Source organism: Coffea arabica, chromosome 2e (assembly GCF_036785885.1).
Source record: "Coffea arabica cultivar ET-39 chromosome 2e, Coffea Arabica ET-39 HiFi, whole genome shotgun sequence".
NCBI classification, from domain to species: Eukaryota; Viridiplantae; Streptophyta; class Magnoliopsida; order Gentianales; family Rubiaceae; genus Coffea; species Coffea arabica.
The window spans coordinates 22,403,986-22,420,377 of NC_092313.1; the positions used below are offsets into that span (position 1 = coordinate 22,403,986).

The 16,392-nt window shown below is 33.2% G+C and overlaps 1 protein-coding gene across 1 annotated transcript; it reads right to left on the reverse strand.

The window, feature by feature from the left end:
- Window positions 1–727: 727 nt before the first annotated feature.
- Window positions 728–1,975, reverse strand: LOC140036894 (uncharacterized). Its single transcript, XM_072079983.1, has 2 exons — window positions 1,745–1,975; window positions 728–1,120 (listed from the first exon to the last, which is right to left on the reverse strand). Exons 1-2 carry the CDS (start codon window positions 1,840–1,842, stop codon window positions 838–840), a joined length of 381 nt encoding a protein of 126 aa, XP_071936084.1. The 5' UTR covers window positions 1,843–1,975; the 3' UTR covers window positions 728–837.
- Between the last annotated feature and the right edge of the window lie 14,417 nt (window positions 1,976–16,392).

Here is a 16,392-nt window from a genome sequence, read left to right on the forward strand (position 1 = left end):
TTATAGGGTGAGGAGGGAAAAAAATATGTAGATTGAACCTAATTTTTGTGCTTGATTAATAAACAGGAAGAGAGCAGCGGGGGATTGGAATTTGGATTTGTTGGTGGGAATTAGTTTCGATTTTTTTTTTTTGTCCATTTATCGTAACCGAGGAAACAATAATTGTGGGGTCTCATAAATACCTTCAATGAATCTGGAAAAAAGTTACCAGCTTTAGGTACTATGAATTCTTTGGCATAAAGGAATCCAAGCGCATTCAATTCTCCTTAAGAGACTCAACAAATTAAGGCAAAGCAAATGAGAGGGTGCAACTTCCACCTATAGCCCCAATTTGGGACAAAGACAAACCCCCCACGCCCCACACACACAAACCCTACCATTTAAAGAAATCTAGGTCAGCACCCAAATGCCATCATAACTTTGTACGAGTTAAAATCTCTCCACTGGAGCCACTGTCCAATTTACCATACTTTCGCTGTACCTGTTGGTATCGCTTACGATAGACAACTATCAACGTCTTATTAATAAAGCTTGCATGAAATATTTGACAAAAATGTATGGTTTTGGAGTTATCAAGAAGAATAAAAAAAAAAAAAATCGAATTCCTGACTTTGTGTACTGTGAACTGCAGCTTTAATCAGTTTATAGGAAGAACGAACCATATGATTAACGCGAGTGTTTTCAACAGCTTATTAATAAGGGGAAAAGAAAGCCAGAAAAAACTCAGTTGATTAAGCTCTTTCTTATTAGAATAAGAACTTGAAAAACTATATTACTAGTGATATTAACACAAGGCCCGTTTGGCACCATCTTTCTTGGTTTCTTTCTCGACATGACTTAGCACATTACATCCTTGAGAAGCTTGTACCTGCGAGTTCCGGGGCGGGGGGAAGGCGTGCCGCTGGGATTTTTTCCTCCTCTTTCAGAGCCCTCTTGGCGATCGTGCTGCTTGACTCTCTCGCCTGAGTAATCTGATCTGCTGTTCATCCCCCCATCATTTCCGGCCGAAGATTTCCTCGACGATGAGCCACCGTGCTGACCACTATTCCTTTCCTCACTTTTACACCAATCACATACTTCTATTGGCTCTGATGATTCACGATAGTAGTTGCTGCAATACCTGTAAAAAAAAATTTTTTTTTTTTGGGCCAAAACAATCCAATTAGCAAAGACTCACTAAAAAGTTTTTTTTTTTTTTGGAAAAAAAAAAAGTAAAAATAAACACACACGGGGATTCTTACGGTAACCATAGAACCAATTTAACCAACTAGATTGTTGTTAAAAAAAAAAAAAACAAATTAGAATGATCCCGCTCAAGTCAACTATCATGGTAATCATAATCGTTTTGATGGGGTGATTTGTTAGACTAATCAGAGAGCCTTGGATGTTCCCTTGAGCGGGCGGTGGTTAAGGTCGTGAGCTGTGCAGTCGGAGTAGTACTATTTTTGTTTAACTAAGGTAGGGCTGAAACGTGGGTATGCCTCGATAATCAGCAAGGATTATGGAAATTCTAATCTATAAACATGCATGCATACTAAAATGACCATACTAATCAATAATCACTAATCACACCCCTTGAAGAGCCCATCAGGACACACACACGTGTATTACACACATAAGTGTAGAAATTTCTGGATGGGCTCTTAAGGGGTGTGATTGGAGTAATACGTGTGTGTGTGGGAGGCCAAAACTATTTGCTAAAGAATTGGGGATGGCAGCGAGTGGGGTTGGTGGCGGAGCATACGAGTGTTGGAAGCGGTTGCGGCACTTGTTGCAGCGGAAGAGCTTTTCCGGGAAGCCAACATCGCCGCACATGGAACAGACTATCTCATAATCCACCATTTGTATTATTGATGCTTGAATTGTTATGATGATGACAAAGAAGACCACCCAAGAAGTAAGAATGGAAAGAAGGAAGAAAGAAATCTGGCAAAGAGAGAGGAGTTATGGTTGGCTTCTGAGTCGGTGTATCATTTATATATATATATATACTCCTTTGGTTCCACTGGAAGTATCATTTTAGAATATTTTAAAATGTTTGTCAAGAAAAAATCAAATTATTTTTTAATCTTTCATTTCAATATAATCTCCCTCTTTAATATTATCATTAAAATTTAAATTTTAAATTTATGAAGATAAAATTAAAAAATTATAAATTTCATAATTAAATTACTATTTTTAAAAAGTTAAAATTTTCGAAATATAATAAAATAATTGAAACGAAATAAAAAAAAATATATATATATTCATATATTTATCCGCAGACAGAGAGAGAGAGAGAGAGAGAGAGAGAGTTAAGTATTATTATTACTTCTAATAAATAGTTAAAATGGGGTGCTGTGCATAAGAGATATCTACGGGTAGACCACAGGTTACTTGCAGTCGTTTTCAGTTGTGCGTGTATGTGTGTGGTGTGAGGCACAGAGAAAGAAATGTGAACCTTAAAATGTGTGGGACGAAAATGACTGTTATGTCCCCTTGCTGAGCTTGCAGCTTGCTTGATTTTATCCCTTACCATTCTCTTTCTCTCCCTTGTCATTTTCTATCTCTTTCTTTTTTTCTTATTTGTTAAACAATTTGCCATTTTCTATCCTTTTTTTTTAAAGCTTTTTTGAGAAATAATGCTACAGAAGACACACAAATATACCATTCTTTTTTATCTCAAGCTGAATTTAAAGCATAGGGGAGAAACACTCGTTTAAAGAGAACTCGAGATCAGCAATGCTTTTGTTTGGATTGCGGTTTATTTGCCAAAATATATTTGCTTACATCATCATTACAATTTTCAACACACCTTTTTATCTTTTCAATTATCTTTTTATCTCACATACATCACATCACAAAAAGTGCTACAATAAAAATATCTCTAATAATTCACAATCCAAACAAACCAATATTATGTATGAAGCATAATTTGTGTGAAATTGGTTACCAATTAACTTAGTAAAGCCTTAATGACAAGTTGATCATCAAAAAAGATTTAAAAAATTGTACGACGATGGTTCAAACTTCACGATTCACATTTTAGTATGTCAAGTGCACGCCTTTAATCTAGATGCGCTTTGGCACGTCTAAATGTTATATATAGTTTGTTGGGGAATAAAAAAATATTCTAGTTTGGGGTGACATTAGAAAATGAAACATAGTTGTGTTGGCTTTGTGTCTTTTGTTTTCTACTATTACTTAGCAACTTTTCTTTTTCGCCCCTACAGTAATTAAGCTTTGCCAATGTAAGTGTAACCAGTTAATTTGAAAAGCAAAGAGGCAATCAATCTGTCGTTGGAAAAGCAATTTAACTAATTATCCCTTTTGCACTAGAATTGTACGTTATGCTTGTCTTGTTATTAATGTGACGATTGACTTTTAATGGGGACACGAGAAACATATATACCGATAAGAGGTTAAATGTGCAATCAAGAAACATAAAAAGCAATCTATAGTTGTCCTTTACTCTTTGTTTCTGTCCCCCTGACAAATGGTATGGTGGTTCTATCCCAGTGCAATAAGCACCATCATGTTCTTGTTCCAACTTCTTTTTAACTGCATTTCTCAATTTTGAAGAATCAAATGTACGTAACTTTCTAGGTATAAAAGCACCAAGTAGTCCCCAGTGACCGACATTCTAAGGGTTTCTTCTTCTTCTTCTTCTTCTTTTTTTTTTTTTTGGAGAAATTCTAAGTGTCTATTCTCGAGTTTTAGTATGTCTTGCCAATTTCACTTGTAGCCATATTGCTTCATGGTTCACGAACGATGAAGATTTGATTGATTTGAACACGGCATGAGTGGTTTATCTAAAATGCCAGTCGTCCTATAAAAAGTGATTGAACAAAATAATAAAGCCGGGTGCCATGTATCAATCCACACATGGCTTGCTCTTGTGTCTATCTTGATCTAGCAGTACAATGCCCATCCAGTTTGCCTTTTTCTTTTTTGGTTTTTGGTGTGGACAAAGAGGAATTATATTACACCAAATAATTTTACACATAATACATAACATGAAATGCAGAATTTTTTTTATGGTATCCTTATTGAGTTTTTTTTTTTTGCTTGTATAAAAAGATAAAATGTTATCTTATTTATGATTTGATAACGAGGAAGTAGTCGTGAACATAATAAAGAATAAAGATAGAATTTCATCATCGCTTTGGACAATGTACTTTTCCCAAGGCAGCCTGACTCAGATTTGTTTGGATAGTGAATTATTTCTAAAAAATTGTTACATTTTTAATAACTTTTTTATCTTACATACATCACGTTAAAAAAATATTACAATATTTTGTTTTCAAAGAATTGTTCCAAACAATCTTCTACACACTCAACTTGGATGATAATTGGCACTTGTTTGATTTTTTTGGTATACAAAAATGCCTATAATGGCAATTTTCAAATAATTGATTATGTTGATTGACTAGCCAAAGACGGAATTGCATGACCAGTTGAGAAGATTGATGGGGGGATTTGGACCACCAATGCAAACCTAGACAAAATATCTGATGGTAGTGTAATAAATTTTACGCGTTACATATGAGCGAACAAATATTGGTTGAATGGGGAAGCGATGAGTTGAGTGGCACGGACGGAAGAAGCATACGTGAAAATTTTCATATTCGAGACCTCCCTCTTTCGCTATAAAAAAAAAAAAATGTTGGTTGAATGTAAACAAGTTTTTTTCCGAGTTTATAAAAGCTGTTCCGGACTTGTTTCAGCTTTGCGAAACCTTACGATGGCTAGCCTAATCCTTAAACCCTTGACACATTTCATCAGATTGAGAAAGAAGTAAACCTGTACTGCCGTACCAAAGCCCATTTATAACAGTAATGCGATGTTACACGATATATATCTACAAATTCGGTTCAAATAATGCCTTAATAATTGCTTTGGTGGTGCGTAGATTAGAGGTTACCTAGCTACTAACCTCCGTTCTTTCTTGTAAATGATCCATCCCTCTTTGTCCTCATTCCTACCAAAACAAAGGCTGTGACTTAAAATGTCAAAACCTAGTCTGGAGGACAAGCTTGAGTAGGAACGAAACTAAAGCTGGATTTGCCCAGACCAAAAATTTTCCCTTTAATTTGAAATTTTACAAACTTTGGACGCAAATTAGGTTAAACCTAACACTTGATACGAAACTAATCAAAATCCTCATCTTTTGACAATTTAAGCAGTATTACCAAGGCCTCAACACTCATTTGAGGAGAAAAAGTTAAAATGCTTATCAGATATGCCCTATCTTACCTAATACCTACTTACGGTGGAAGTTTATAAAGTAATCAAGAAGATTAGGTTCCGTGCTTTATTTTCTTTTCTTCCTTCTTTTTTTTTTTTTTTTTTTGTTAGGGATGCTTTAAGTATATGATATACCCTGTAAATACACAATTCTTTCAACCCTCTATCCGGACATGTACATAAATTGGATCGGAGAGGAAATGAAGACCTAAAAGTCTCACTAGGAAAACTCCCGGTCCCAAATGAAAACTACAAGCTTGTGGTGGTGTTCATTTCTGAAAAGTATACTAGACACCAATGGTGGTGGTTGGACAAGGCGGAAGGGAGTTGTGATCCTCAGCGTGACGAACAGAGTTCAAATTCGACTCACATTTCTACGTTGAAAAAGATCCCTCCTTATTTAAAAGCCATTTGATAGAATCTTAGGAGATTAGGCGTATCCCTACTCAACCTTTATGGTACCCAAAAAGAAGTGTACTAGACGTTCTGTGAAAGTGTGTGTGAGGAAAAGGGTTTAGTTATTCCGACTATTTATAACAGTGGATTGGATTGTTGAAACAGTAATAAAAGTAAATTACCACAACGCCAAATTAATCATCCAAAAACTAGAAAATTAGTCAACTTGTATCTGTGGTTGTCATTAGATAGGTGAGACGTGCTTGTCATTTTTATTATTTCTGGTATGAATTGAAAATATTTAATGTATAACCCAAGTACAGTTCTTTCTTAGTTAGCCGTTTCAAAAACATCTTTAAAAGCCGATGGTTTCGCTAAAATACTAGAAAATGGGCCAGAAGAGAGGAACGTATTCGCGTCCATGAAATGAGAAAATAAAAAAAAATAAAGTAACTATGATAATACACTAACTACATTCATAATAATAATAATAAACCTTTCTGATTGTTCTAAGAATGACTTCAAGGTTTATTTGGGCAGACGCGAAACGTTTTCACAGAGCAGTAGAAACAAGAGTTTCATGTGGAAAGCGTTTTAGTACATGGAAAGTTATCATCATCACTTCGGTTAACCATATCAGTAAATTTGTTTAAAAAACTGTAATTTTGCTTGTCAAAAGTCTTTTCCCAGGACAGAGACGTGTTTAAAAGTTCGTACGTTCATTGAAGAAAAACAATTCCGTGGTTGTTAAGCTTAGGCCCGTGTAGGTAGCAATGTTTTAAAAACCGGACCGTTAATCGAACCGGTGAAGTGAAAGGGTCGAGGTTCAACCGGTCGGACCGGTTCAACCTCGGTTCAATGAATTTTTTAAAAAATAATTTATATAAATATATATGTGCACAAAATAAGACATGTAATGGATAATTTAATACTTTATATGATGAAAAGTTTACTATTTTTTAATAACTTGGATTTTTAAAAATAAATTTTTTAAATTATAAGTTAAAACAAATAAATTTCATCTCAATTTCAATTATATCTACCAAAAAATTCTTAAATATAATCCAAAAATATCACAATATTTGAAATTATACAAAATTCACGTCTATGAGAATTTAGACATTGTGAACTTAAATTTTAATTTACAATTTAAAAAAGGAAGTTTGGAGTTCGAAGAAAATCAAGAGAATTGAAAATAGAAATGCAAATTTGATAAGAAACAAAAAATGAGATAAAAGTGAGTGGTTGTGGTATTAAATAAATTGGGTTAAAGAAAAATAATTCTTTTTTAAATTTTTTAAATTTAATGGACAAAAACAAAATTAATATATGGAAGAAAACATCAATAAATTAAAAATAAAGAGATTTGATTAAAAAATGAGTGGCAAAAGAAAAGATGATAGAGAGAGAGAGAGTGTGTGTGTGTGTGTGTTGAAGATTAAAAAGAAAGAGTCATGAAAAGATGATATTTTGTAAAAAAAAATGGAACAAAAAAAATGTGAGTGTTTGTTTTATATAAATAAGTTATAAAAAAAACTAATAAGATGTGATAGTGCAACGGTTACTACATTGGTTTTCTATTACAAAGGTCTTGAGTTCGAATCTTGATAACTACATTTTGCAAAAAAAAAAAAAAAAAAAAAAAAAAAGGAAAACTCAAAAACCGGAAATGACCGGTTCAAATCCGGTTCAACGGTTTCGCGGTCCGACCGATTTTTGACCGGTTTCTTGACAAAGTCAAACCTGCCATTGAACCGGACCGGAGCCATGGCCTGTTCGCGGTTCAACCGGTCGAACCGGCCGGTCCGGTCCGGTTTTCAAAACACTGGTAGGTAGTCTTTTCCCCTCACAACATTAGTGAAAAAAAAAGAAGGTTCAACCATTAGTATGCTTTCTCATTATGCTTTAGAGTTTTAAAGGCCCGTTTGGATTAGCTATATTTGGGAGTATTTTAAAAAAAATTTTGCTGTAGCAAAGTTTTTATAGTATATTTTGAAATTTTTTTAGAAAATATTTTGGAATATTTAAGAGTAGAAGAGTTTTTAGAATACATTTTGGGATATTTTTTAAATATTAAAAAAATTTAGACTACTTTTTAGAGTATGTTTTAGAGTACTTTCTAAAAATTTTATATAGTATTTGAAAAACTAGTTTTTGAAAAACTCAACAATCCAAACTTGTTCCACTCAAAATGCCAGAACATGAAAAAGTCTTGCAACCAGCCCTCAAAAATTATTGTTTAAGTGGAAGAGTATAAGCAGAATTTTCCATGATTCAAGTTCAAGCTAATTAAAATTATTGGAGTATGTACCCAGGAGGGTAAACTAAAGGGCGTGCGTAAAGAATCCGTTGCTCCAAAATTCTCAAGTCCATTCATATCTTTCTTTTTAAAAGCAATGAATCCTTCAAAATAGACACTCATGAAATCCAAACAAATGTAAACTAGCAAGCTCCACCGTACCATGTACAATATCTTTCGGGCTAATTAAACTTTGCCCCTCCTGCACCCCCCCCCCCCAAAAAAGCCATATATATATATATATATATATATATATATCTTGTGGTTAACTTGTTGATGGTGTTAAGATGAAATTATAATATTTTGCATGATCAAAATACCCTTAGCTAATTCTTGAACACATATAGCAACTATAATCTAGTGAATGACTATTTTTTTTTAACAGTTGCCAAATCTATTTAAACACAACTACACCATTTATTCGACCTTTTAGGAAAAAAATTAATAATTTTGTAAAAAAAAAAAAATCTAAGTGATTTAATGCGTTTATCTCAATACTAAAAGTAATGCTTACTTTAGGTGAAATAAAATATTAATTTTGTGCACTTAGTATGTAAATTACTTGAGAATTTTTTTTTAATGTGACACTTTTTATAATGTGATTTATACATGATAAAAACGTGACGGAAAAATAAAAATGTTGTGAGAAACATGTATAAAGAGTCTCAAAATTTTTTTCCCAACTATTGTGGAATCAAATAAAATATAATACGATTGTGGCATAAAAATAGCAGTTTGCATCTTTTAGACTCGTGAAAATCTTGCGAAAGTTACAAGGCAAATGAAAATTATCAAGACTAATCAGTTTATAATTTAAAGGAAGGAAGAGAAGAGATGGGAAATTTTTGTAGAAACTTTGAGGGATTTTAAATTTGTTTTTTACCCCGCAGCACAAATTTTCAACTTTTTGGTATTTCATCATCTTTAAATGTTTTAATTTTTTATATCATCTAATTCCATATTTTTCCAATAAGATGCTCCATATTATGACTTAAAGTATAACATGATTATTCTACAACCATTATGTATGAGCATTAATATCATTTTGTCATAATTTGAAATGAAAAATTGCTCATTAATGTTTGATTGATCAATGAAGAAGGCAAATTATATATAGTTGAAGTGAAGGGAAAAAAAATGTTATAAGGGTCACCTTCAAGGGCACAAACTTTAATTAACCCATATCTTTCACTTGGGAAATTGTATTCCCGTCAGTGTACGCTAACTTTTCCTTTTGATTCTCTTTTAGTGGTAGAAAGCAAGTTATCTGTTCCCGAAACCCTACTCCCCTGAGTTGATGGTTCGATTTTCAAATTTTTCACTTTTTGCTTTAGAATTATTATGTTTAGAGTCTCCAGCGAAAAAAAAAAAAGAAAACAAGTTTATATTTAAACAAAAAATAAAAATCCAAGACATTCATAATCTACATGATGTCGTGGAAAGGCGGGGTTGGGTTGATTAGCTGGGCCAATGTTTTCAAAATCAAATTGGACCGGTCGATTTGACGGGTGAAGCAATCATTGAATTGGTTTGATTATCTATTAGACTCAAAAAATCAATTGAATTGATTAAATTAGATCACACAAATAAATTGAACTTGACAAAATTGATAAAAATAGACTATTGAACTGGTTCCAACTAATTTTGTCCTTTTTTGAATATATATGTCAATAATATCCAAATTATTTAATATTAAAATAGAAAATAAATTAGTCTTTGACCTGAGATTGAACCGATTCAATTGTGAACCAGAAACTTTATTTGATTCACTTATGAGTCCTGATTCAGAAACTTTGGTTGGGGCTTGATAGCAACATGCTTGGTACATGATCGGCTACAAAAATGACGTCGGTCCACCCTATTTGGCCCTAAACATTATTTATGTTCAGAAAATTAATTGCCCCATATTTGGATTTCAAGATAAGATTTGAGATCTCAGCTTCGTGCAACAAATAAGAAGAAAAGGGATTTCAGATCTCAGAAGAAACATTCCTACCAACATTAATACCGTCCAAACAAAATATTTAATATTATTAAAATGTCAAGGATGGATTTGATAGATTGCCACCCTTCATGCGATCTGCGTAGACAGCAAGGAGAAATTTAATATATTAATGAGCTTCATAAATATGAAAATTCCATCAAATGAAACTAAAGCTTGCCGTTGTGCATGTCTAAGTACTTTATTAACAAATACTTAAGCAGTGCTGATGATGCCTTGATTTAGTGGCCAAATTTTTAACTTCAAGATTTGAAGATTCTGTATTTAAATCCATTTTTCTCCTCTCCACTTATTAAATCTCACCGCTCATCCACTAAAAAAATTTAAAAAATATATAAATAACAGCTACTCAATCCACAATAAGATTGGCCATTAATCTAATTTCAAACCATTTTGACACAAATTTCGTGACATGTTTTTAGACAACTAGAAGGTAACTCAAATATTGGCTTCTATGTACGAATATAAAAAGATTTTCTACTATCGTGTTGTATCCTGTTTTGGGTAATTGAGCTTCTCAATCATGAGTTCCACTCAGTGGCGGAGCCAGAAAAAAATCTTAGTGGGGGCAAAAATAATATTAAAATTTTTTATCTACTTTTTTTCTAGTTTTTTAAGCACAAAAAAAAAATTCACCAACAAGTACAAATGATACGTATATTCCATGAAAAACATAAAAAGACAAACTCAAAATTATTAATGTAATAATAATAATTTTATTTCAAAAACAAACTAAACTATTTACAATTGCTTACGACGAGTTTTCATATTTTGATAACGGTTTATAACTTTCTCATTTTGAATTTCACGAAGTATATTTTTCTCAATATAAGTAACTAAACTAAATTTTGTGACCCATTCTTTCATATCTTTTCTAAAAAAAAACTCTAGGTACACACTTAAAATTATGTTAAAATTGTATAAGTATTATAGGAATTTAAGGGGCACTGGAGGCACACCTTAAATCCGCCCCTGGTTCCACTTCACTTGACTTGGGTTCTTTTTCATCAAATGTTTGAATTGCCATTTTTTCCCCCTAAAAGTTTTTCCCAAAATACACTTTATGAACACCAAAATAACACAATTGATTTTGAGAAAGATAACTTCGGCAGCAAGTAGCCAAGGAATTAGCCGTGGACAGTTGCATCCAAGTCACCGATGATCACAAAATGCAGTTGAGAGGGAAAAGTTCTTTTTACTGATCATGTGGGGAGCAATCACCATAAAAAGTACTTAACGTTGGGAAGACAATGGACAGCAAAGAACATGTTCTGCATCCCACCCAGAACCACAGGGAAGATGTAATCTTGCTGCTTTCCCATTTCTTTTTATTTGATGTGACGATTTCCCTATAGGCTTAGCTTGGATGGCATGCACTTCAAAAGGGTCTCCCCTAGCTTGCTACAGAATATCCCCCAATGCCGGCTGATGTGAGTACGAAACCGGGGAACAAATATTTCTGTACAGAATTCTTTTTTGAAAAAAAAAATTAAGTTCTTCTTTTCTCCAAGAAAAAGGAAATTTGTTTCCATTAAATAAAAAGAGAAACACGAATGCTTCAATCGAAGCATTCGTGTTCTTGTGAGAATTTACTTTTGTATCTCCAAAGTTATTATAGAAAAAAAAAACTTCCCAATTAATAAAGTATGAATTAATCTTTCTATATAAACAGTGTGTGTACTTACAAGTCTAAATATATATTACATTACCTTACTTTGACTTTTAACGTTAAATTTTATATATGTAACATGCATATAAAATAATTTATCCATTAAGTATCGACGTCTAAATCACATGCATAGAAAGGAGAAGCATATCCCCGGAACACCAAATGATTAGTGGAGACTTTAATTAATGGAATTTGAAGTTAATGATAACGCTAAAAAAAATTAGTTATGGTACTGAATGAATCATCCCAAGAGGCAAACGGTATAACTGCATGCACCAAGACTATTTAAGCTGTGGTAAATTGGCTGTTGAGCATGATCTGACAACATGCACCTACTTAAAAAGGTTGAACATTACTTTGACAATTTGTATTTTTTTTAATTCAAGAAAAAATTCAAAGCCTTATAAAGAGGAATGCCAGAAGAAAGGATTTAAGAATCAAATCAGCAGAGACTTCACAATTTCAAGAAAGACTCTAAACCTTATAAAGAGGAGGGATGAGAAATAAAAAAGATTTAAGAGTCAAATCAGTTGAGACTTCACAATTACCTAATGATGAATATATACCAACAAATTAGATTTCGAAGGCATTTGGCTTTTCACACTTCTTATAGTGGTTTCGCCATTCACCTTCCCATTATGCAATTGTCGACTAATAAGGTGTTCGACTATGCTCCAAGGCCCCAGTTCATCCTACATCCATGGAAGAGCTGGTTATTGTGGGTAGAAGTCGAAGTAGTGATCTTTTTGTCAATGTCATGGTACGTCAGTCGACAATCAATCCTGTTCTGTATTTCTTTTGCGATGCTGGGATGGAATCACCAAATGCACCGCTGGAACTTCCAATAACTATCAAGGGACAAGGATGCGCTTTGCTTTCCGCAAAAAAGGACTAATTACAGAGCTGGATTTGACATTTATGGTAAGATGATATCAGTTCCAGATTTAATGTGCAGCTTACAAATTTGAAAGGCAGAATATTGAAACAAGACGAGAATTATTGTAGTGTGCCCTACTACCTAAAAGTTTAAGGAAAATAGTAACCTCACCTGCACCGGAAGTTGTGGACACTTCCTAATCATTGATGTTGTGTTCTAAAGCAATTATATTATCTATTCAACCTCTTAAATTTATTCTCTTTGATTTATCTCTAAATTTTGGTTAAATCTGCCCTATATCATAGAAATTTATGTATGCGGTTAAATTGCGAGGCGATAGAAAGTAGGGATAATTTCAGAAACCTCTCTGAGGTTTCTGATTATTTCAAAAAGTTCCTCTCTAGTTTAAAAAATTACATTTACCTCCCCTATGATTAGCATTTTAGTAACAATATAGACCTAATATGCTAAATTTGTTCTCAAAAATCCTAAAATACCCCTTTGTTACTTAGAAGGGGGAAAAACTCACTAATAAATTTCTTCCACGTTGCAATTATTGTAAACGACATAATCATTACTCTAACAAATTCAATAAACTACTTCAGTTTAATCCCCATATTCTCACAATTTTGACACCCTACTATTGCGCCCCAAAGCTTCCCATGCAAATCAACTGTAACAATTAAAGTTTCCATTCAACCTAATCTTTGGGCTCTTTTTTTTTTTTTTTTGCCTAAATTTAGTACTTAAATTGACCAATGTCACTATCCAAACTCAATCTAAATGGTTGCAACCTTGTTGATGCTAAAATAATCTAACCCACCAAGAATACCAACACGGAGTAATCAAAAGCAATACTAGAGACCACATCCCATGTTTTTCGGCAAATCTTATTGTAGTTTTTATATCCCAAAATTCTTTTTTACGTAATTGGCATAATAACGTAACCTTCCTCAATCCACATTCCCTTTTAACTATCATTTTTATTTTCTTGTTTGTACTTTTTATCACTGCCATCCTTTTCACCTTCATTTAGTTTGACAACAAATCTAATCTGACAACTTGTCATTTGACAATTTCAATTTAATAATACTTACAAAAAAAAGGAAAACAAATAAAGGGAGAAAGGATCTATTTCTCATAATAATATGGAAAATAGTGGATTATGACATGTAAGAGAAAGAAGATAGGAGAGAGAATTCGAGAGAGAATAAGAGTTTATTTTGTGTGATAGCCGTTGTTTTAGAATGAAATACTAGTTGTACTTGTAGGGTTTTTTGTAGAAATTATTTATAAGTGAAGAATATTGTAGTCATTTTACTACATGAAGGGAGGTTAGCGTAATTATTCAAATCTGAAGGTTGGTGAGTTAAATTGTCAGAAACCATAGGGGAGGTTTCTGAAATTATTCCTAGAAAGTAACAATAGCTATAAAGCATAACAATATAGATTTGGGGTTAATTGCAGTTTGCACCCCTCAACAATTCGGCTATCAGACTTTGAACTTTCAATTTCGACAATCTTTTACCTTCAACTTCTGATTTTTAGAACAATTAACAAATCAAGCTAAACCTAATCAAGAAAAGAATGATTGTACTGGTTTTGCCTCAATTTCCTATTAAACCTCCAAAAATAACCATTTCATTTTCATATTAACAAGGACAAATAAATCTCTAGAATTGCCTTCAAATACATAAACAAAAGGGAAAAAAATGAAACATAACATATATCAAATTTCACTACCATCAATACGGTGAACAACTATCGTAACTTCTTCCCACACCACTACACCCTCTTCACTAGTTTGCCACCACCACCACCTTATCATATCAAACAAATTAATATCAAAAAATATACCAGATAAGGAAAAATGAGGCCTTATTATCGGACCAAACAAATTAATGCCCAAAAAATTATCAGACAAAAAAAAAGATCAAAAATTCTATATCCAAATCCTATCACCATAAATAGCCATACCACCACCACTGTAATCTCTCAACTTTAGCACCATCAAAGCCTTTTAAAACTCATCTGATGAATTAATTCCAAAAGATCATCAAACAAAAAAAGAAAATCAATTACAAAATATTCCTTACACAAATCTAGTCATAATAGGCAGGCCATTACCATAACCTCTTAACCTTTGGAATCCATTAGTATGGCCATCTTTCCCTCCAAAAAAAAAAAAAGTAAAACCTTATTTCTAATTTTTTTTATCAGTACCATTTTTTCAATTCCAATCCTTCAACAATAGATCTTGATTCTAACCTCTCCAAGATCCACTTTTTGCTCAAAAATTAAAAAAAAATTCACACCACCTTCGCTCTGCTCCTCATCACTAATATAGGAGGCATAAAGCCCTTCCTCGAGATAGGAAGCCGGAAGCGTGAAGAGAGTGGAGGTGAGAGAGGTGGTAGACTGTTGCTACTTCTTCTCTGGGATTGGGGCCAACTGAGCAGAGGACAAAAAGTGAGGAGTTAGGTTTCCATTGGGTCCGTTTGGATTGACCATTTTTTAAAAAACAAGTTTTTCAAATATAATGTTACAATAGTACACAAATAAAAATAACTCAAAAAAATCTCATTCATGCGATATATCAAATATTTCAAAATATACTTATAGTAAAAATCTTTTATATACACTGCTACGGTAAAATTTTTCAAAAATACCCTAAAAAACAACTAATCCAAATAGAACTATTTTTTGAGATAATTCTATGATGGGGTTTTGTGGGACTCTGATGGTTGAATCTGCAAGGTAGGGAATCTTTTTTTATTTGAAACCTTTACTTTTTAGCTAATTATTGGTGCCAAATTTATGCATCTATTATATGGATGAAAAAGGGTACTTTTGGAACAAAATATGATAATGGTCCTTTTAATTGCCAAAGTTTAGTGGATTGTAGTAGATTGCCAAAAATCAAAAGTTGAGAGTTGTAAACTGCTAAAATTAAAAGTTTAAGATGTAACGTGCAATTGCTGAACAGTTTAGGGATGCAAACTGCAATTAAATCTATAGATTTGTGTGTCCATGTAAAACTTTTGAACCATAGCGACGGGCAGGATGCTACCAATTAAAAAGCAAAATGTAAATAACTTATTAGTGTACCTATCTTAATTACCAGTTTTTATATTCATCCCTAAATCCTTTTTGTTTGGAATATGTAGGGTATCTCAATGTCTTTTTGCACGAATAATTCGGATATGAGATTTTATGCCGGGAACAAATATCACCATATCTACTTACTTACTCACTCCTGAGGAGAAGTGACATTATAATTATGCACATTCTCCTCAAGAAAGACACCCCTACGTCAATTGAGGAGCACCCTAGTTGGAAAACGAACGGCCTGCAAGCATCCCCAAGGATTGGAATCTTTCCACCTTATGCATTCATAATTTGCATGGATTCTTTTTCCCAATTCGCTGATACAACCTAACCCGGACCTCGATGGATTTCAACTTTTATCCTCTCTTTACGCTTCAGCAGCAAACACACATTTAGGTAGTAGGCTCTTAGAAAGGTAGAACATTATCATCCCGACACGCAAAACATTATCTAAAGCGAACCAACCTAGAAAAAAAGCCTATTTTATATTAACTAAAACTACCAAACAGTCTCTCTGCAGTCCTTCAAAATTCCATCTGTTTTCGACAGATGGCCACTGGAGCACTCCATTGGATTTGAAACATGAATTATCCTTTGCATGCAAGCGTTGCATTGTGGTCATGTCTTTACAAGTGAAGCGGGTTTTCCATCCCATCCCTAACGTTTCCGTAGCCAAAGAAGCTTATTAAAAGACGAGGAAATTAATTTCAAACCCAGAAATGAACATCTTCCTCCCATAAACAATCACATTTTCACCTCCTCCCATTCCCATCCAAGACGCTTGGGTAACCATAAATGTACAAAGCCCAGAGTTT

What these genes read in the sequence shown, in the direction of transcription:
- LOC140036894 (XM_072079983.1), bottom strand. Translation starts at nt 1,842, where the DNA reads ATGGTGGATTATGAGATAGTCTGTTCCATGTGCGGCGATGTTGGCTTC. An exon ending in CGCAACCGCTTCCAACACTC is followed by an intron (nt 1,121 to 1,744) that starts GTATGCTCCGCC and finishes TTTTTTTTACAG; the next exon opens with GTATTGCAGCAACTACTATC.